Genomic DNA, 22596 nt, shown 5'->3' with positions numbered 1-22596 from the left:
AAGCAGTTGAAAGCTGAGCTTAAAAATATGTGAAGCGGAATACAGATCACAGGGCAGACGTGATCTCAATAGGCGTATGCTAATTGAGCGTATTAATGATAGCACGGGTATAAATGCCTTTTTATGCTTCAGCTCATTAACTGTAGGTGTTGTACTGCATTTCATTTCATAGATGAATTCCTCACCTCAGAAAGTTGTATTTTCTTCTAATTTGAGTCCAATATGATAGTCGGCTTCAGAGAGTTTCCATCGTTCAGTAATCCAAAGCAATGCACATCATGTATATGGTTGACAGTTTATAGTTTTAAAGGTTTATTCATGGGACCTTCCTCTTTCAGTAGTTTTGATTTACCAACAATGCACACTATGTGGACAAAATAATGTGGATAGACATTTGTGTTTGAGCCAGTCCCTTTAGATCCAATCAGAGGAAAGCTTAGTGCTGTGTTGTCATTGTATATTCTTTAGGTTTGCACATATTGATGCATCTGTGCAAAAAGAAAATGCAATGCCTCATGCAACGCATTGCAAATATGAGTTTACTGCAGATCAAAGCAGGTTTAAGTTTATTCTTAATTCTTCTGTAGTGATAATATATGAAGCCAGTGGCGGTCAGGGGGGGGTGTAAATGATACGTATGCTAAGCGTCAGACAGTGATGTGTAATGGTCTATGCATTTCTCTATAGCTCTGTCTGAGAGTCTGTGAGGACGCTTGGCTCCATCTTGTGGCCGCTCACACACTCTGCAGTCAGAGCGGCTTTAGGGAACTGATCTTCCATTTTGTGGTTTTATGAATGACATCCCACACATCCTCTGTCTTAGACTCATTTACTGACTCATGTTGGTTAACTTGAGGAAAATAAAAGTTTCCTTTGGAGAGAAGAGAGGTTTGAAACTGTAGAGCCTCCTCCACCCTGTAATGGCTCAACATATGACTAACACAAATAACTTATATTTCATTTAACTTAAGCAGCGCCTGTTTCTCTCCACTCTACTTCATCTTCCTTTCTTAGAGCTCTTCATTCATATTTTCCACAAAGTAATTGTTTACTCATTCATTTATTTTTTCTTTATTGTTTTTCATTGTTTTTCAGTTAATTTATGGGCGCTGCATACCCTCCCACACACGACCATGGATTTGTCCTCCATCACCATAGCAACGACAACACCTGTTTATTTTGTTTGTTTGTTTATTTTGACATTCCATCTTGACATTGTGCACATGGACCAAAGACACTGAGGATGATGAGCATGACGAAGCCACAGGGAGAGAGTGAAAGATGGTGAGAGATAAAATAAAACAAATGTTCACCTGCCAACAGTGGCCATCTCATTAATTCAGGATCGTACATTCTATGCTTTTTTTGGACACTTTTTATAAATATATGCAATTTTAGTTTTTCTATGTTGTGACTTAATGATTTTCTGTTGTTTTTTGTGTTTTTCCATCAACTATTTACACAGAAACGTGAGGCTTTTGGCTCTACAGTGTAACGCATCAGGTCATTTAAAACCGTTCAATTTGTATCTAAAGAGTTTAGGATGAGCTTGATCGTATACTAACATTTAAATGACTAAATGGAGACCAAGAAATCAAGCTTTTTTTAAATACCTGAGTTTTGAAATGTTTTGTGCCTGTTAACCTTTTGTAATCATTAAGTACATTTCACAGTAGAATAATCCCTGAGCCCAAATACATTTAAATAGCAATATATAAAGCAATAAAACCGAGTACCTGTATACTGTATATATTACTGCATATACATTGGTACTGACAACCTAAAGCTTAGTCCAAACTATATAAAAAAAGGAATGCAATATTTTGGTGCTGTTTTGTATTAACTCAATAAATGTATGTGAATATTTTATAGAGCTTACCCAGCTTAACTATGCAAAATGACCTAGTTTTTGAATATGATATAATTGTAAGACGCATATATGACGGTGTACATTGTCGACAAATGATGTAACTTTATTGTTTCCACCTTGATGGGAGTGTGTGACCGTGGACACACACATGAAGCCAGTATATACAGCATATGTATACACACAAACACAGGATTCAGGTAAACATACAAGCCTCAACTCGCTGTAGGAGAGTTTACACTCAGAGAGAAGAGAGCAGCTGTATTTACTGTCTGTCGTTGGAAATAAATGCAACACCCCCCCCCATCCTGACTTTGATGTGTCTCTCTGCCATGATTTCTTTGACGATATTCAGACGGGAGGGAGATGAAATGGAAACACGGGCAGGTAGAGCCACTTTATTCCCTCACACACAACACATATAAACACACAGACACACACACAACACATATAAACACACAGACACACACACGCTCTCGGCCTCAACTGTCACCACAACAGCTGTCAGCCTAAGATGCAGTGTTTCCTGTTTGGTGATCTCTAACTGAAGAACTGAGACATTATTGTTCAGGCTAGTATGTACACCCCCCCCCCCCTCCCCCCCTCCATTGCTTTAACAATGCGTGTGTGTGTGTGTTTGCTAAAGGTGGAGGAATACATGTGTAAAAGAGGTAGGTCTTTAGAGGAAGTGTGTACGTTTCAGGGAGATGACGGTGGTTGTGAGTGACGTGTGGGTGTACAGGAAGCGTGTTAACACAAATTGCAGCTGGTTGTTACGCTGTCTAACAATTGAAAAACAAGTCTGTACACATCATTCTTGTGTGAAGACGGATCAAATAGTGTTTCCTCATTTAACTATTGGTATCAGTTTTAAATGAAATCGTGGCAAGAATTTAACTCGTTGTATTATATGGCATATTAAATTCATGTGCTTAGTACACATTCATTGAAGGTATTTTGAATTAAGATATACCATACTTTATACTATACAATCCAAAATATATCCCTTATGTTTTGCAAAAGTATTAGATTTGGTAAATATTATTTAAAACATGCCCATCTAACGATTACTGCTACTATCAAATCATCAAATGTTTGGGATAAAACTGCAGAAAAGGTGAACAATTCCCATCACAATTTCTAAGGTCACTTCTTTTGAAGTTCGAAGAACATCCGAAGTTGAATTGCTTTTTTTACGGCACTGAACAAGTGTGTTATTCTTTGAAAACAGACGGCGGAAGTCAGGACCCAGTGTTCAGCTCTTCACAGATGAATGGTTTTGTGTAAACGGTGATGGCTCTGTAAGCACTGTTATTATTCTGTCCACCACCTGCAGGGCTCACTGGATCTGGATCTCTTCCCCTCTATCCTTTAGAACACAAACACTCTGCTAGCAGCTGAGGGATAATGGCTCTCTGACACTCTGTTCTACATTCAGGACACGATGCACACTGTACACACCTTATGGGCTGCTGAGGTATAGTGCTGGAGGCAAAAATGGAGGACAGAAGTTGGTTAAATACTAAGTAAATAAGGGAATTGGTAAAAAGGCAATTAATCATAAACCAAATTAAAACTGTAGCCTCAATGTATGTGATCAATTGATTCCTAAATGTATTATCTTTGGTACATTTAATGATATGTGCACTTTGGGGCTTTAAAAAACATTTTTTTTGGCTACTTCCGTCAAAAGTTGAATTTACCTTAACTCTTTGTTTTAATAATTCAAACTCAAAACAGTCAACGTTTTGTGAACTTCTAGAAGTTTAACTTAAAGAAGTTCATGTTACAGCTTCTAGTTTTGAATGTTACCAATAACATAGATTAACAATAATCTCTGACACAGGAAGAAACCATAGATCGTCCAACCTCAGTGACGAAAATGAAAATACCACTTTAGACTTTTCAAGTCATAGCTTTATTTCTGTTGTTGACCAGACGATAAAGATAGCTGCCTCATTAAATGAAGAAATGGAAACAACCTTTACATTGGTCACTGTGCTGCTTCCAGCCTGACTTGATAAATGCAACAGAATTCACAGTTGAGGAAACGGACAGTAACTGGTTCACATTATCTCACGTTTCTGACCTCTGAACACAGTAAGGCAGCAGAGTCAGCTTAAATTGAAAACATAATATTCTGTACCCGTTAAAGAGACATTTCAGTATCGGGATGAAACAGAAATATGTGGTATTTACAAATAAAAACAGGATATTTCTATCCCCAATACTTTGACAATATTTGGTGTATGATTTGTGGCACTGTCATACATTATGAAATAATTAAAAAGAAATATTTAAATCAGTAATCAGGTGATCTCATGATGTTCTGCTCTAGTATTAAACTAATCTCCCAAAGGTGCTCCTGCTTTGTTTGATATGCAACAATAGTCACATTAACCAAATCAGTACAGACTGAAGCATTAATGAAATAAAAACATGTGCAGCATTTAGTCAGGAAATTAAACATTTTGGAAAATGTAGCTTTTGTAAATAATTGCTAAATATACAACAAATTAGTACAAGGTAAAATATTGAAAAAATATATATATTTTTAGCATTTCTTAATAAAAAAAAAAGCTTGTCTTTATCTCAAGGTGCTACGTGGTCCTTGGAGGAACCTGAACACCAAGACACCTCACATCAAACTAAATCGGGATCAACTCACAAACATAAAAAAAAGCCGCTCTTGGGCTTCAACCACACTCATAAAAACACACATAACTGCCTAATCCTTCTTCTTTGACCTCACACTTGAACCATTTGTGGAGGATATTTAAGGACCGGTATGTTTAAAAGTAGAAAATATGGCAATAATAATATTAAAAATAACAATAATAGCTTGAGAACTTAAATAGACCGTTAACTCTGCACCAAAGAGAAACATAATTTCTGTCCCGCTAAAGAAAAGTAACAGCGTCAGAATACCTCTGATCCATACACACCTCCAGACTTCTGTGTGGACAAGTGCACGGTAGAATCCAAAACAATATCTTCTTTTGAACCAATTTCTAGTTCAGGTTCTGGGTCAGTTCCAAGTTTTTTGCAGGTTGAACATCTCGGTTAACGTCGGTATCATCAAAGCTTGCAAATGAGGTTGTTAGATGTACTGAACTACACTATATTGGACATTCTCCATGTGAGATGGGAGGACGGTGTGAATAAAACGTCCCTCTAGTTGAGGGCGGGGTGCAGAGGCGGGCAGGGCGAGACGTTTTTCTGCTGGGAATCGACATTGTTTCCCTGCTGAGTCGTCTCCTCGCTGTACAAACACCTGAAGCCGTCGTAGAACTCGTCCGTGTCCCCCTGCTGTGCGAAGCCCCCCCGCCCCCTCCTGAGGCGCAGCGTGGGGTTCCAGGCTCGCTGCTGGTCTGGGATCAGGGCGCTGTTGAAGATGTAGACGGCGTTGGGCGGCAGGGAGAACTCCAGGCTCTGAAGGTATTCGTCCACCATTTCTTTGCAGTGGATGAACTCGCCACTGTCCACCTGGGAGAGCAAAAACATCACAATGTGTGTGAGCTACAACAAAAGGTGCTTCAGAAGGAGAGTCCTTTCTGAGAGGACCATTGTGGAAAACTGAGAGCCTTCATTGACCCTAAAATGGGGTGTAAGTGTTTCCCTAGTGTGGGATTCCCTTCTCTTAGCTTCCTCAGTGTGATCATGATGGACCTGGATAAGCGTATGAATAACCAAAGGGGTGTTTGTGTCAGTTTTTGGCAGCATGAAGCAGCATTTGTTGATCTGAATGTGCCAATATGTGCCTTTTTATCCAAAACACCCAGCAGTATGGAGGATAATTGATGCTGTTTCTGCACTGCAAAAGGTGCGAGAGGTTTTTCAAAATAGCGTGGGACATCTAAAGATAAAAACAAGGACTGGCATCTTAAAGAGAACTGGTAATCCATGGTAAATAGATTTTCATCTGGGGAGTTTTAAACCCTTTTCCATCCTTTTTATCAAAACAGGATTATTTTTGACTAATGATTGGCGATGTCATGGGTTTACAAAAATTGAAGTTTATGTACTGCATATGGATAATTACCATCTTTTTTGAGAGTAAAACAATTTTGAGAGTGTATACTGTATTTTTAGACACATTGGTTATTAAGTATTTGAAACCAAAATGTGCTCTGTGAAAGAGTTTACATTTGAAAACTAAACGATTCTAATAATTTCTTAAAATATGTAATTCTAAATGATCTTTTATATTAATGTAAAGCAATATCTTTGTTTTGAATCAACTAGTTTATTTTCAGTTTCCAATGTTTTTGTAGCTAAAGTCTTCTAAACCTCAGCACAGTTGGGCTCTGGTATACATTTTCTCTGTGGGTATAATGTCACATTCTCTTCACTCAAACCAACTATAATCATGGAGGAGGAGCCTGTGCTTTTCTCTTACCTGCGCTTTCTTCAGCAGGTTGGTAAATACGGAGAACCAATCGGGCGTGAGCACCTCCAACTCCAAGGTGATGATGGCCAAGGCCAACGTGGAGCCCTTGAACTGCCAGAGCTGGTGGCAGGCCATACAGTGCTGCACCTGCCTGGTCCACAACGCCGCCTGGAGCCCCGCAGGCCTCTTCTGAAGCCCCGGCCCCGCGGCAGGCGACCCGGGGTCCGAGGCGGAACCCAGCCCGATGGACGGAGCGAGGTGAGGGTGGCCGGAGACGAGCAGGGCGTGGAACTACAGCGGAGAAGAGCAGGGAAGTGGAGCGGAACGAGACCAAAACGTTAACATAATGATGTCATTATTGTCTCATCTTCCATCCATTGCCTTTACCTCTTATCAACATGACATCAATGCATTTCATGTCCAACCTTCACAAAACATCTTTCATTCCTTTAACCCAACCTTCATCCCATCCACCCAGGACAATGTCCCTTCGCAGTCTGTGGTTCTCTTCTCAAGTGTTCATTGCTGATGGACACTTTGAGCAACAGATAGAACATCCCATCATCAGGTTTAACCTATGAAGACCTACCCGTTGGCCTGAGGAATCATAGTAATCTTGTTCGTATCGTACGTGCAGTGCGTATGTGTTCCCATTTGTAGGCCGGAACTGTAATTCACAACCTGAGGCTCGATGTTAAAGGACACTTTGAGTTTTAGTTCTTCTTAGTCTTATCACAAAGTGACCAGAAAACAGAAGAAAAAAACCCAACACATTGTGATGTTTCTCTGTTACAGTCAAATGTCTATCATGTTGTGTCATTTGCTTTAGTTTTGTCTCTTACTCGGTAGCAAAAATAAGCCATGGGTTTTTAAAGAAAGAGGAATTTACTGGAAGGTAGATTCAGCAATGTGGTGCCAAATTCAAAAAGGAATTTGTTAAAACAGCTCTCGACTTCTTCAAGCTTTCTAAACTGCCTCCACAAGTTTCCATTCTTCACTCCACTATGGGAATGCAGGGAGTATTCAGGGTGACGTAGCAAACAAAGGAAGCTTTGTGTTCCGATTGGACAGCCCGATACAGTCTCAGACGGTGAAAGATTTGAGAGCCACATAGCGGATTCTGCCTTTCAAAGAGCTTCATTTGGATATTTAAGAATATTGAGAGCTGATGACAAAGCATCTCTGTAAATCCTCTTTATATATCAAAGTGTCATGGTGACCAATAATAGATAGATTTTACTGATAGCTGTTTTATAGAAAAAAGAGAATGCAAAGTTATTTCTTCAAGGCAGGGGGAATGCCATTGTGAGGTAATTACAGTATTGTTCAAAAGTATTTGAATAGTATAAAAAGAGAAATTCTTTATTTTAATATAGTTTTTATTGATGCTTTATGTCTGTTTATGTTCAAATATTTTTTGGAATATATAAAGTGAAGTGCAAGGAAAATAAAAGCTTCACATCAATAACACGCTGTAAGCCTATGACACCATGTCAGTCAAATGCACGTTATAGTTGTGAAAATGCCATTTTTAGTCCTGCAGAAGACACTGAATCAGTTCAAATGTGCCAAACAGCTTTTCGGTGACAGTTAATGGTTTGCTGCTTTAAAGAAAATGTATCACTCCTCCGCAAATTTCAATATCACAAACAAATCGAACGCTGGCATTTATTTGTTGAGGGAATGAAGCTGTGCTTTGGTCCGGGATGAGATTTTTGACTAACAGAATGCAAAACTTCAATCCCTGTCAGATTTGTTGTGTGGAGAATGTTTATCCTTAGAACTGAGCAAGTCAACACAATGGAAATCCTTTGAATATTGTGAATCAATGCCAACTCTTGTGGAACTATTTGTAATGAAAACTGATGGGCTGTATTCATAAAGCGTCACTATGCTGGCCTCCAGTCCAAACTGTTTGCGTCCTTATTCATAGTAAGATGTAATGTTCAGTTTAATAACAGTTTGTATTGCTTTAAGTCAACTTCACTGTGATCCAAAAAGCTGTGCTGCTAGTGTGGCTAAAAACTAAAGTAGTTACTGGAGTTTGTTTTACAAAGAGTTTACAGATCAAATAACCAAATTGAGATTGAATGCAATAAACTGGTTTTGCATACATTTGCCGTAGAAGTAATGTATGAATCTATTTAATAACATGCAGCCCTATGTATGTGAAGCATATTAAGAGTTGTTCAAACTGTTTCCTTGGCGCTATAGTTACTGATCTTTTATCATAAAGTGCTGGATGTTTTCTTATTAAAAGCGTTATGAATACAGCCCTGGGTGCGATAGCATGAAGGGACCTGAAGAGAGTGTGTGTGTGTGTGGCCTAGCATTACTATACTTGTGGGGACCTAAATCTGTTTACACAGTCACGTGTGGGGACTTGCCTCCCTTATGGGGACAAATTGAAGGTCCCCATGAGGGAATCATTAATTTTAGGGTGAAGACTTGGTTAGGTTTAGGGTAAGGGTTAGGCATGTGTTGGTTAAGGTTAGGATAAGTCAATGTAATGTCCCTTGAAGTGATGTATACTGTGTGTGTGTGTGTGTGTGTGTGTGTGTGTGTGTGTGTGTGTGTGTGTGTGTGTGTGTGTGTGTGTGTGTGTGTGTGTGTGTGTGTGGACAGTTCAGTCAGTGGCTACTGCCTTAGGCAATGATTTGTAAAAGTTTAACAATAAACTACTGTGACTAGATCCAGGCTGTTCAACAATATTGTGCCATAAACTCAGTAACACAGCATGGGACCTTTAACAATGACAACCCTACTTTCACGTAAAAGACAGTCAACTATTCAAAGCACGTTATAGATTCCCTGATGGTAAAACATTTCTGTTAAGTCTCTCGAGGTCTCCTAATAAATAAAAAAGGACCTTATATCTCCGCGCCCCCCCCCCCCCTGGGTTTTGGTATCAATAGTTGGGCAGAAGTTAGTCAGAAGTGCCTTGGCCTGATATGCAACATGCCTGTTATTTGCTAGCAGCTTGCAAATGCAGACTTATGTGGAATAAACAGCTCTCTTCAGACCTTCTGCCGATTGGGTCTTTGTCCACAATCAGATTCAACAGATTCTATAATTGTCACTTCTGCTGACAGCTGACATTAAATCATATTTACATTGGGAAAAGGCAGTGATTTTTAGAGTTAGCAATAACTGAAAGCAAGGTGATTTCCATCTGTTAACCTTTAAAACAAGTGAACAAGTGCGCAAAAACAATAACATTTCGGTTTTTATCAGTGTTGAGGTCAGGTAGCCTTAGATTATTTTACGTCATTATTTAGAACAATATTTTATTGATTCTATTCAGATGTATTGAAAAACCAAATATAAATGTATTATGTTCTAATTGGACTCCCATTTTATTATGTGCACAGTTGCTCTTGACCTCTTACAACGTTCTAAACGTGTTCACCCCAAGCTGGACGGAATGGAGTTTATAATAATGGGAACAATGAGTGAAATCAAATAAATGCACAATCTCTACTGGGACCAATTTACCTTTATCTCTTCTGAGAGAGTAGGGGTTTGTGAAGGTTTGTGAAATACCGTCTTGAAGCAAACATGATGCAAGCATGATGGCAAAATGTGTGCTTTTGTACCGCTGGGTTTTAGGCAAGACCGGGACCAGAGTTGACGAAGCATTTCAGGTCCAGCTATGAGATGCTCGGACAACTCAGGTCCAGGAAAATAATAAAAATAAAAGTATTGTTTGCCCATCTATCTGCCAACTTACTATGTGAATGAAGTCGACTGCCGTTGCGGTGTACAAGTCCCATTGCAGCTTGTCTAGAATGATCCTCTCCATGCGAAGAATCTCAGCTGTTGAGAAGCTGCATCCGCTCTGCACAACCAGGTCTTGAACAGAACCTATTACCTGTTTAAAAACAGACACAAACAAATAGGGAAGTAAATAAATGTATTGATTTGAAATAGCATTGACTTCTGTTGTTTTTTGTTTGGTTATCTGACGTGTTTCTTCGTATCTTTAGGAAAAGATCTTACCTCATCTTCCTCGTTGATTTTGGCAGCCAAGACCAACGAGGTGAAAGCAATGCATTTCAGGTATTTGGGTTGGGCCTAAGAAAAGAGAATACTCTATTTAGTTCTTCAGAAGCAGGACAATCTAAGAATGTCAAAACAAACACCAGAAATCAAGATGTTTTTCACTGCTTCTTTAACACACTTTTTATATCATACTATGTTCTGACACAATTAGAAATGTAAAGTCAACAGCTTGGAGAGACTGGGATTGTCATTTTTTTAACTATTTAAAAAAGACTTTATGGGCCAAACAACTCATCGAGAAAATGTCCACCAGATTAATTGATAATGACAAATATCGTTAGTTGCAGCCGTCTACCTTGACAGTGGACAGCAGTCGGTTAAGGACACAGACTCCCAGTGCAAACGTTTCTGGACAGAAGTGGAACAGCCGGTTCATCTCTCCAAGCCAAAAGATAATTTCTTGATATTGGGATGAGGAGACGTCAGCACCCTGAGAGTTCAAAGAAGAAAATGATTGGAAAATAATAATTCAGGTTGTTGGCAGTACAGGCCATCCAAAAAAAGCCCCAAAGAAAGACACAATTATAGTAATTATACTGGGGCGTCAGTTTCATGCAATTAATGAAAAGTCTCACTTTTTTAGATTTCAGATTATTACTATTAATGCTTTTACTCTCCTTTTTCATGCTCGTACTTGAATTATTAATTTCCTTATTACAGAAAGTGACTTTTTAATTGTTAGCTTTAAAAATTAAGACATGAATCTTGTTGCTTCGTCACACAAGGAAAACTTTTCATTTTACAGAGGACCAAGATTAGGGTTTCTGTTCCATTTTAGGCTTTTAATGACTAATTATAACGTGCTTTACAAAGATGCTAGACTTACCTGGATGCATCCATTCTTGAAGAGCGGTACCTTCCAGAGACGAGCCTCCCTCAGCAGGGCCGCCTCCAGCAGGACGACCAGCCGCCGGCTCTCTGCAGCTCCGGGGCTCTTCATCGCCACCACAGCACAGGCTGGGCTGCACCCAGGGCACACACACCTGGGGAGAAGAAGAAGAACAGGCAACAGATAAGACATTAAAATGGGGAAATACACTTCTCTTAAAAATGCATTTAGCATCTATCTTTCCTATGAGTGCCCATTGCTTTCACTCAAATGCAAGTACAAAAACAACATTTAATTTAGCCGTTATATCAGTAGAATGCCTTGTCTTTTGCAATTTACACTTCTATTGTATTTTATGAGGATGCAAGACAACTGGTTTTGAAAACTATTACCACAGTTAATACATCATCTGTCACAAGTTAAGGCCCTGCATTAAAAACTTTAAAAGTACAACAAAAAGTTGTCTCAAAACATACTTAAAGTATCAAAAATGTAATAATTATGCAGAATGATACATTTCAGAATCTTATCTGTGATACAATTGTGAAATGTATTAATCACTTCAATGTTGCAGATGGTCAAGGTGGAGCTAACTTAAACTACACTACTATATTTGTCTCTTAATAAATCAATCTGAGAGTGACAAGTGAACAATGGCAGTCAAGTTAATTTACTGAAGGTCAAATCTCAGGGTTTCCCTCTGAGATGTAGAGGAGTAGAAGTAAACTATAATGTAGCCAAAGTGGACATAATAAAGTTTAGTAAGTACAGTACTGAGTGAAAGTACTTAGTTACATCCCACAACTGAGGACAACAAAGGATTAAATATACAGAAATGTTCCTTACTACACAAATGTAGCTAAACACGAGAGTATGAAGAGCAGCTTTAAGTTTGGGACATTTTTAAAGAATGTTAGAGAATTCCTATTGTGCATAAACTTTAAAGCATCAGTTCTGGCCGCCTTAGTAATATGGTAAACAGAAATACCGCTCTCTGCTCAAAGAGCCAAGTATGCAGCAGGAAATGGCTGTTTGCACAACAACATCGCCATTCAGTCTATGAAGGCTGGAAGCACAGGATTGAAAAACTAGACTTCATGCAAAACGTTTAAATATGTGTGACTTTAGTCCGCTGAGGGATTTTACACACACAGGATAAAGGTATCCAGGCGGGATAATGAGCTGCAGCTGCTGCGGACCCTTGAACAGTTGTGGCCAGAACACATTTGTCTTCCACCTTTTGATCAGTCTTACCTCTTCGATTACAAACGCAGGATATCCCCTCGACGGCAGGTACATTTATACGGTTTCTCAATTAGTCCATATTCCTTGAAAGCAACAAACAAGCAAACAGTAGGCTGCTGTTTGAGAAATCTATCCCGAGGGAGAAATATGTGTTTTTTGGTGAATATACGGAAAGCAGCCTCATTATATAAAAAATAAAAATAAAATAAAGGCTACAAAGCGCGAAGTACTTTACATAACTGGTGAGAGGAGAAAATAAGCGCAAAAATTAGGCAGGAAGCAAAAAGAATCAGGCAGGATTGAGGCCAAGCTGTGTTTTGAACGCTCGTGACTCCGCCCCTCCGTGACGTCACTCCATCTATTAAACATAAATGTGTTAGTAGGTCAGACATACGGGACCCCTCACACAAAATGGTCGAGCTTTAACTGAAAATGGAAGATTTCTATAGTGTGTAACCCAACAATATATTTGTTAAGGTGCTGAAAAGTGTAACTCTAGGTTCATCCTCTCTCTGTGAATGAATCCTGAGAGACAGACTGTGTCCAGCAGCCAGTGGCGGTTCTAGACCAATTTGACTGGGGGGGCCACTGGGGGGCCAGTTATTTTCTGAGGGGGGCACAATAAATGCAGGACGAAAAAGAGAACTAGACACAATTATAGTAATTACTGGGGCGTCAGTTTCATGCAATTAATGAAAACTCTCACTTTTTTAGATCTCAGATTATTACTATTAATGCTTTTACTCTCCTTTTTCATGCTCGTACTTGAATTATTATTTTCCTTATTACAGAAAGTGACTTTTTAATTGTTAGCTTTTGTCCAGCAGCCAGTGGCGGTTCTAGACCAATTTGACTGGGGGGGGCCACTGGGGGGCCAGTTATTTTCTGAGGGGGGCACAATAAATGCAGGACGAAAAAGAGAACTAGACAGTATGAAGTAATTGCGCATAAGAAAACAATGCAATACAGTTATTGGTATTTGTTTCAGTACACTTATTTATTTCAGATATATCTTATAGTTATTACTGTTAGCTTCAGCTTAAGTTATAGTGCAATGTTTGCACTAACATCATATAAAAATAAAGGCAATGAACAGTTACATCTCTACTTTACATAAGGGTGTCTGCACAATCTCACATTACAGCAACAAAATCCTGCGGTTTTTGGCAAACCGAGTACCAGAAAATATACATTTAAAAAAAAAAAAAACTTTTCATTGTTAGGAGGGCCACAGGGGGGTCAGAGGTCAGTGTTAGGGGGGGTCAGAGGTCAGTGTTAGGGGGGGGCACTGGCCCCCCCTGCCCCCTCTAGAACCGCCCCCCACACACACACACACACACACACACACACACACACACACACACACACACACACACACACACACGGAGGGGGGGGGAACAGCGGTAATAAAGTTTAAAAGTCTAAAAAATGCTACAACTACTGTCACAAACTGGATGAATGTGAATTATTTTGTTAAAGGAGGATGAAAGCGTAATTAAGGAGCACTATTGGAGTGACTTTGATGGTTATTGGACTCATTATTAATTCCTTTGGATTCCCGCTGTATGAAGAAATTAAAGGACGGCGCAAGTGGAAACAATTCACAAAGGGATTAAACTGTTTAAAACACATGCTCAAAGTAAGCCGGATTTTGCCGATGTGTTTATGTGGATTCAAAAATCGTAAATAATCTACAAAATGGAGGAGACCGATCTCATCGGAGCAACTGTGACAAATAATCCAACTGAAACCGGCATGGACAATGACTATGTTTTAAAAATGCGCTTATCCAGAAAAGCCTGGTTTGGACACTTGACTTTTTATGCCTATAATAGCTAGGCCTACTAACTTGAATTTTTATTCAAATTAATTAATCAATTATTTTTTATATTTTATTGTATTGTAGAGACAAGTCTTTTAGTGACAATCATGTATTGCGTTACAATTATATGTAAAAAAAAAATCTAAATATGATATTTGGCCTCAAATCATCTGAGGCCTGACGCCCCCCCTGCGATCTTTGGCGCTATAGTTTTCTTTGTCTCAGAAGACAAAGAAAACATTAAATGTTAAAGTGGTAACATTTTTGCCTTAGAAAATGCTCACCTGATTTTTTGACGATATAAATAGTGGATGATTAATGTTGTAATCAACTAATCGATTATCCACTTATTGCTTCAGCCCTTCCTGAAAGAGACTATAACTGGCCGACCAACATCGCTATCAAAGAACCATAACCAGATGCACTTGAACTACCAACAGGTACACACACTCAGGTAATGTTCCAAATAATACACCATGGACCTTATGAAAAAAATACTTTATACTTTTCTTATTTTGCTTTTATTCTCTTTTTTTCCTACCTAACTGAAGTGGTACTAGAAATGCATATTTTCAAGGCTCCACAATCCCAAAGTAATATTTTTGTTTGCACTGTAGTTTGATGACATAGTGCACAAAGTCTTTCTGGATATGGGTGTCAAAATGTCAACAATATTACAAACATAAATACATCTCAATGCCATCTCAACTGATGATAAAACTAATCCTCAAACTTTTCCACCATCAGAATAACAAAACCAATCCAAGGCTGAGATTGCAACACTGGAAAATGTTGCAATCCTTACTCATTGTTGCTCAATAGCCTTTTCTGCAGTAGCTTTTTCTCTCTTTTGCTCCCAAAAAAGACGTTTAGAATATAACCTGATGCACAATACTTTAATATCTAATTTTGCTTTATTAAGAAGACAAATAATTTAGATGTTCAAAATCTGAGATTAAACAGGGTATATTTTAAAGCAGTATATCACATCCAGACACAATTAAAAAAAAAAACACATTATATTATAGAAGCAACATGAAAAGCAGCAGCAGATACTCAATGGTGAGGACTGAATCAAGCTTAAATACAAATATACTAAATGCTGTGTGCTGAGGTAGAAAGCTGGCTTGAAAAAGTATCTGTCCTTATTTCTTGTTGTGCAATTGGTTATAGAGATGAATGGACAGAAACACATGTGTGATTACATTTGAATTTTCAACCAGTTATTTTAGCTGTACCAGAAACATGTCAGGATTGTTATTGTTTCTCTGACCCTGATGTAGGTTAGCAGTAAAGTGTGCCTCATGCAAAAACCTTTTTAGATCACAACATACATGAAATTACAGAGATTGTTTCAGCCTCTGTGTGACCTCAGTAAAAACATTTTCCAAAGCTCCAGACGCTCTCTGTCCGCATATAGAGTCAACAAATGTCCCCTAACCCCAGTCAACAGATGTCAGCTATGGGTAGAAACTATTCGCTTTCAACTCTGGCTCACCTCACACAGCTGACGGATAAAAAAACAAAGTTGACCAGTGTGTCAGAGCCAAGGTCACGACAGGAATGTTGATAAGGAAAGACGGGCACAGTGAGCAGCATATCTGCATGTTGACAGAGTGTAGCAGTGGGAACACAGTGGTGTCCCATATCAATTCAGATTGTGTTTGACTTGTACATTTTGTTTGTTCTGTGGGTGAGATTAGAATAGTTTTTATTTTATAAATCAAAAGGTCATTCTCATATTCCGTGGGCTTGAAATCACACGTACAGTAACCCTGTCATTCTCTTTATCATGCTGTATCCTCTGCTGACAAGACGTTTTGCGTATTTGCACAGATATGTGTGCGGGTTTACATTCCATTACCCTCAGTCATACGTACCAGTGTGAATGTGACAGAGCTGGAAACTGTTAATATTCATTTTTTCTTAGGCCAGGTTGCTTTTTGGGTGGGTCTGTGCGACTACGAGACCAAACCACTGCTAACTCCCATGGGAGCCAGGGAAAACATTTCACACACTGAGGGCATTATACTGTGCTTACAGTAGAGGGGGATAAAATGGATGTGCCTACCTTACATGTCTATTCAAGTCTGAGGCTGACTATTTGCTATATTTTTCTTGTTGTCAACAAATCCCATAATAAGAACAAAACTGACAATGTGTTAGCCTGTCTCGCAATACTTTCAGACTTTCCTACCTTGCTTTGACTCTCGGCCTTAAGCCACATTCTGTTGCCAGTGATGAAGTAAATCTTTAAAACAGGGTTAAGTGAACTATACACTCTGCACATCTCTCTATAGTGTTTTACAGTTTCACTTCTTTGGAGCCCTGTTGGATTGAAAATTAGTAGATCAATAATTAAATCAAACCAGAAACCAGATAAAGGGACAGAGCTAACCAAGGCTAAGTTTTTATTCAATATTCATGATAATATGTTTTATAACATCTTTTACAATTGTTACTCTTTCTGGTGAGAAAGACTTTGAGATAAGATGACCTTGCATTTGGCTTTAATATTTGTTGTCCATTATGCATTAATTAATTAATGTTTTTTGGCATTTCATATGTAAAATATATGAAAAACCTGCCGGTCACAGCTTCAAATAGCTTGCATTTTTTTGCAAGTAACTCTTTTGGAGCTTTTGTTGGAGCTTTGTCAAAGAAAGGCACATCATGGTTTTGGCCCCTGGTAACAATTGTTGCAACATACTAAATGATTGATCAACTAAGACTTTGTTACATTGAACATTTATAAATTCTCAGTCAAAGCCATAAGTATGATGGTATACAATTGTGGTGGCCTTGCATAAAAAGCAACTATTTTCCAAAGAGATAAAGTGCTGCATAAATATCCCCTTAAGCAGTGATTGTCTTTTGAAATGGTAATGATAAATCAGAAAATCTACACATGCAAATGTAAAAGATGAAACATTTAGCTTGAATTACCCAGAAGAAATACATATATAATCATATACAGTGCGACAGTATTCACTAGGGAGCTCAGCTGGACTGCTTGTACAAGAGATGAAAACACTCACAGAGCCTCGGGGGAACACTGGCTTCAACTTCCTGGATCCTAAGTGTGAAACCGAGAAGGAGCTTCTACATATTTAGCTTGATATCTCAGTGATGGATTGAACACAGTCAGCTCTGATCAGTTTAACAAGAGTTTGAAAAGTGTCTGCAGACCCCCTATGTCTCCACTCTACCCTCTTAGCCAAAGAATGTTCAGCACCACACCGTAAATCAATGTCAACCCACAACCAACTTTGTCCTGTCAGGAAAGCTTTGTGCACCCGACTGAGCACATTATGTTCCCAAAGACATGTCTAATCTCTGACTTTGATCACTGCCTGTCGGACCAAACTGAAATGGTTTTCTTTTCTTTTTATCTTTTGAGGCCCCTCTCAAGCATTGTAGCCTTTGCATCAGCTAAACTGACGTACAGATTTTCAGGAATTCTCTGTTTGAACATTATGTACTGCCCACACTACTGATGGTACACATCCCTATAGATGATAGATAGAGAAGAATAAACTGTCTAAGTCACATTATACAGTTTAAAATACTCCATTATTGAACATGGTGAAGTATTTAAACTGTCCGAGTCTCTATAAAATAAAAATCAGATTGGATGGCTTGCCATGAAATCAGAGAGGATGAATCTACTTAACTTTGGGTACCCCCCTTTCTTTAAATCTAGTGTCATTAGAGGGTTTTTCAGTAAAATGTACACACATTTATATCCAGCTATAGATTAATTGTGGTGTCCCCTTAAATGTCATCAAGAGCTCAGACTTTTGATTTGTGCAATAGGTTCCTTTTGGAAATTTAATTTCATCAGCCACAGCCCACAGCTATACTTTGTACTAATTAGCAAATGCAAGCATGCTGTCATGCGGAGCACTTTAAACATTATACTTGCTGAACATCAACATGTTTGGTTTGTCATTGTAAGCAAGTTGGCATGCTAACATTAGCATTGAGCTTAAAGCACTAATCAACCGCTGTATACAGTAGATCCATTAGCAGAGCTGTAGCCTTGTTTCAGATATGCAGTCAGATTGACGGTCATGTTTTTCTCTACTACCTTTTCCAACACCATTTCATGTTCAAATGTTGTGTTTCAACAGCATTTTGGTGGATATTAACATGTAGCCTGCTAGATATTGAAATATAATCATTAATGCTACCAAATTGAGAAGGATTTTAAAGTTAGTTTGCAGTAGTCCAATAAATCAGAAATTGGGAGCAGTTTTCACAACAAACACAATGATAGTGTAATCAGTGGGCCAATACTACTTTTAACCACATTGTTAGCTTTTAATTGGTCTTTTTGACACTTCATATTGTAACAGGGACAGTGTCTTTTTTTATATTTAGCCATCCTGCTCAGCTATAAGCATCTACTGTGCAAATAGGCGCAAGTAAAACCATTAAAGTAGATGAGCAGATGGTTTCTGGCCAACAGACCTCACTATGTATTCTCCACGTATCCATCGACCACTCACAGTGCAGATACAGGCAGAGCGACTGGAAGTTGGCCATGAAAAAGCTACAGTAATCCTTAGAGGCAGTGAGTCTTCCTTCCTGCCAGCTGACATGACCATAAATATCCTGTTGGAGCTACCCTCCTGCCACTGGAGGGAGACAGAGGCCAGATGTTAAGAGAGGTGCTGACCATTCAACAGCTTCCCTTAACCCCTGTCATGTTTTACACTTCATCAGCCCTGTGATATCAAGATGAAATGGTGAACTACGCACACCCATTCACTGCTCATTTATTAAAAAATAAATAAAAATCCTTCTTTCTTCTCTTCGTCTGAAGCACCCCACGCCGGCTCTCGGATGTCAGATCTCACCCCTGCCAGTCTTGAAAAGCTTTAGTAGAGAATTTCCAGAGGGGGAGACTTGATATCGTTAGGGTTAGAGAAGAAAGAAAGTGGTGGATAGATGGGAGCAGGGAGAGACACCCGTAGCGTGACCATTATCACAAAGTGGGTCTGAATTATGCAAAAAATGTGTTCCCTTTCTCCTTTCGCCTTTATGTCATTATTAAAGGTTGTACGCTGAAGGTGGAAAACATCGAGATAATAACATCAGAGCCAGCTCAATCAATGTCATGGTCTGTTTAATGGAAAAGTGGCAGGTTGTCTTATTACTCTGTACAGTCAGTGTGTCTGATGGAGCATAATGAATGGAGATGAAACAGTGGACGGTTACATCCCCAATCCACCTCTTATTAATTCCTGTAAAAAGGAATTCAAATAAATGTATCAAGAAACTAATATTTTGGTGAAAATCTGAAATTGTAGAGGTGCCTTCATTCATACATGGGTCTGTTTCGTTTATCTATTCATGTTCTTTTTACAGCAACAATTAAATGATGAGGAGTTATTTCATTGGTAGCTATAAAACCAAACACAAGTACTCTCTTAAATCATCTTTACACAACTACTGTAAAACAACTTAAATGAGTTGGCGGCAGTTTCATGTTTTACTACTTAGAGCCTGAAGCCTGAGAATTCTGTTTGACCTTGGATATATTTTTCAATCTTTACTCTCTTCCCCTCTAATGAGCACTCACCCTGTGCTTTTTAACCTAGTGGAGCAAGTGTCACGTTTTCCTTTGTGAGAGGAAACGGTTTGATAGGTGACATTTTATTAAATATGACAGAGCAGTCTTCTCACAAAGCGTCCTGGTTATCTGTTGGCAGCAGGCGGAGAGGAGCACCATGCATGATGCTGTGGATCTTTTCCATCAATAGGGGGCAGTGTGGTTACACAGGGAGCTCTGCTGCTTTCAAAATATTCTGCACAAAAGCTCTCTTGAGTACAAAAAAAAGGAAGATATTATATAATAAAATCATTTGGGAAGCAGAGCAGCAGTAGGAATTTCTGGGAAACGCAATATCTTTCTGAATTGTAGTTTCTCTCTCTGATACTTGTGTCGCCTTTTGGCTTTCAAGCTTCTATTAAAGTTATCTTAATTATCGAAAAACCTTTTAATTTTAGTGTGGAGTTTAGTTTGTGCTGTTTATCCCCCTCTTGGTACTTGATTTTGTAATTGGAGTATTGACCTTGGATGTTTACCTCACCTTTTTATTATAATTTTGTTTAAAAGTTCCAGTACCAATTCCAGTGTAAAACCATTTCTGTCTAGCTGAGCAACACTTGGAGCTTTTTGTACATACCTGTTTACTCTATGTATTAAAGTCTCTTCCAAGTGCTTAAAATGGTATAAACATTTTCTTCCATTTGAATCACTTCCCTATAGCACCATGGGTGAAGAATTAAATTGAGGCCTAATCAGTATTGAGAGTGTTTTACCATGAGCATTAGGCTAATTAAGATGAATGGCATCAGATTGCTTGGATGAAACTACGCAGCATATAATCATCATTATTACTCAGCTAATTGTCCACCATTGTATAGTATTACGGTAGTTATACCTGGGAGCGACTTTTTTTCCTCTCATCAAGAGTTTAATTGAGATTTGTGAGGATATTCTGCCCATATTGGAGTTATTAGACGTTTCATAATCCAAGATGAACAAGGAAATCTTGTGCTATTGTAACTCTTTTACATTTTAACACCTTAAAACAAAAATCACCTCCTCGTCTGTGATGGCCATGTGTTCTGATCTGATGATTTTGCTGATGATACACTATTGTGGGGGAAACTTCTGTGTAGCAATGCAGGAGGAGTTACCGACTCAAAAGGAGACACGGGGAGAGCTGGAGCTTTGATGTCAAACACTGATGGTTTATTTGGAGCCTCGGCCGGAGAATTCACAAAACAAGTCCCAAGTCAGAGGTCTGACTTCACGGTAGAGTTGCCACGTCAATTCTGAAGAACTCTACCCCAGACCCGTGTATTTAGCTAGTTCAGAGAGAATAATCAACATGCTGCATAACAAGATAGAATCATAACACCTCTATCAGCTGACGCCAACAGGCAGGAACAGGGAGACAAAACACTGAGAGCACAGCAGCCAAGGTTACAGGTGCGTGTGCTCAGTCAGGACAGTTTGAACTGATAAACTGGGTCAAAGTTATGGGCCTTGGAAATTATTTCCCCAACAACTATCAGCATCTTCTTTAGTGCTTATGAGAATATATTAAGTTCTCAAATGTGCAAACTTCCTCCCACATGCAGTAGATCACGTTTAGAGTATATCGTATGGTATCTCAAGGTCTGGTTGCTATAGTTTAATAACCATGACAACCTGTTGGTCATGTTATTACTTCTTGGAAAAAAGTCACCTGGGGGAGGTTGCATCGGAGAGAGCAGCCATTACGTAGGAGCAGGGAGCGGAGGTGGAGGAGGAGGCACAAAACAAACCAACCATCACCTCACTGACGAAGCACAACACATGAAAGACAAAATGAAAATTACCAGACAATTCTGGATTTACTCCTCAGAGGCATTCAGCAGTGAGAGACACACGAACGGCTGGTTTGTTAGGCTCACTTTATAATTAGACTTTGGGCTGCCACCATCATTCCTCATCTCTGTGCAAAGGAGAGCACCAGTCCTCATCAGAGCAACCTGCCTGGAAGGTGCTCATTAATTAAGTGATGGACACACACACACACACACACACACACACACACACACACACACACACACACACACACACACACACACACACACACACACACACACACACACACACACACACACACACACACACACACACGAGCCCTTTCTACTTTATTTACTCCAACTGCTCAAATAATTGTTTTTCTTCCCATTTTTAAATGAGGACATGTTTCTAACAGCTGTGTAATAATGCCTGCCGCAATAATCTGGGTATTATGACACACGCACAAATACACACGCACATACAGTACACACATGCTCACACCTTGATAATCACACTCAAGTCAGTTTAAGGGATGCTATCAACCACTTCATTTTGTTTCATCACCTTCAAAAAGAAAAGTAAAGTCAGTGTAAAGGAAGATATAAAAACACAGCATTGTTTATTCACTGAACATAGTTTATTTGCAGGCTGGTTGGTACTGGAGTATAAGTTCAGCTCCCTCGGGCTCTCCTCTCTCCACCTCCGTATACCTACCAGTGAACACTCTTTTGTCTACCTTTGTGTTTAACATTGTTCATTATATCATGCGGTTACATATCGCCGCCCTGGGATCAGCAGACTTTATTGTTTTTGTCTCTTGTAGATTAGTATAGGTTGGTTAAACTGAGCTATTAAGTATACTTTAAGGGCTGACATATCGTGTTGCTGCTGTTATGCAACACACACAAAGTACAAAGAGGATACAAATTACAATCAAATAACATTAAAGTAGGAAGAACCCATCTGAAGAAAACCTTGATCACCGACAGTAACTGAGGTCAAAACTGAGAGG

The 22596-nt window shown here is 39.0% G+C and overlaps 2 protein-coding genes across 3 annotated transcripts in view; one reads left to right on the top strand and one right to left on the bottom strand.

The window, feature by feature from the left end:
• The window catches only part of sept8a (septin 8a), a 45372-nt gene extending 37204 nt beyond the window's left edge, over nucleotides 1-8168 (top strand). The window contains exon 10 of one of the 2 annotated variants that reach the window (XM_034206727.1): nucleotides 6285-8168. In XM_034206727.1, the coding sequence (XP_034062618.1) occupies nucleotides 6285-6450 (166 nt within the window). In that variant the 3' untranslated portion in view covers nucleotides 6451-8168. Of the gene's footprint in view, nucleotides 1-1095; nucleotides 2174-6284 lie in introns of those variants that run through there. The other variant, XM_034206728.1, reaches the window with a different exon arrangement.
• A 650-nt stretch (nucleotides 8169-8818) lies between these two features.
• On the bottom strand, nucleotides 8819-12715 carry ccni2 (cyclin I family, member 2). The gene is made up of 5 exons (XM_034206729.1): nucleotides 12403-12715; nucleotides 11146-11302; nucleotides 10615-10749; nucleotides 10257-10331; nucleotides 8819-10128 (listed from the first exon to the last, which is right to left on the bottom strand). Exons 2-5 carry the CDS (start codon nucleotides 11257-11259, stop codon nucleotides 9928-9930), a joined length of 525 nt encoding a protein of 174 aa, XP_034062620.1. The 5' UTR covers nucleotides 11260-11302; nucleotides 12403-12715; the 3' UTR covers nucleotides 8819-9927.
• Nucleotides 12716-22596: the final 9881 nt, after the last annotated feature.

This window comes from Gymnodraco acuticeps, unplaced genomic scaffold (genome assembly GCF_902827175.1).
Source record: "Gymnodraco acuticeps unplaced genomic scaffold, fGymAcu1.1, whole genome shotgun sequence".
NCBI classification, from domain to species: Eukaryota; Metazoa; Chordata; class Actinopteri; order Perciformes; family Bathydraconidae; genus Gymnodraco; species Gymnodraco acuticeps.
The sequence above is the reverse complement of the archived record's forward strand: the minus strand, read 5'-3'. Positions and strand labels throughout refer to the sequence as shown.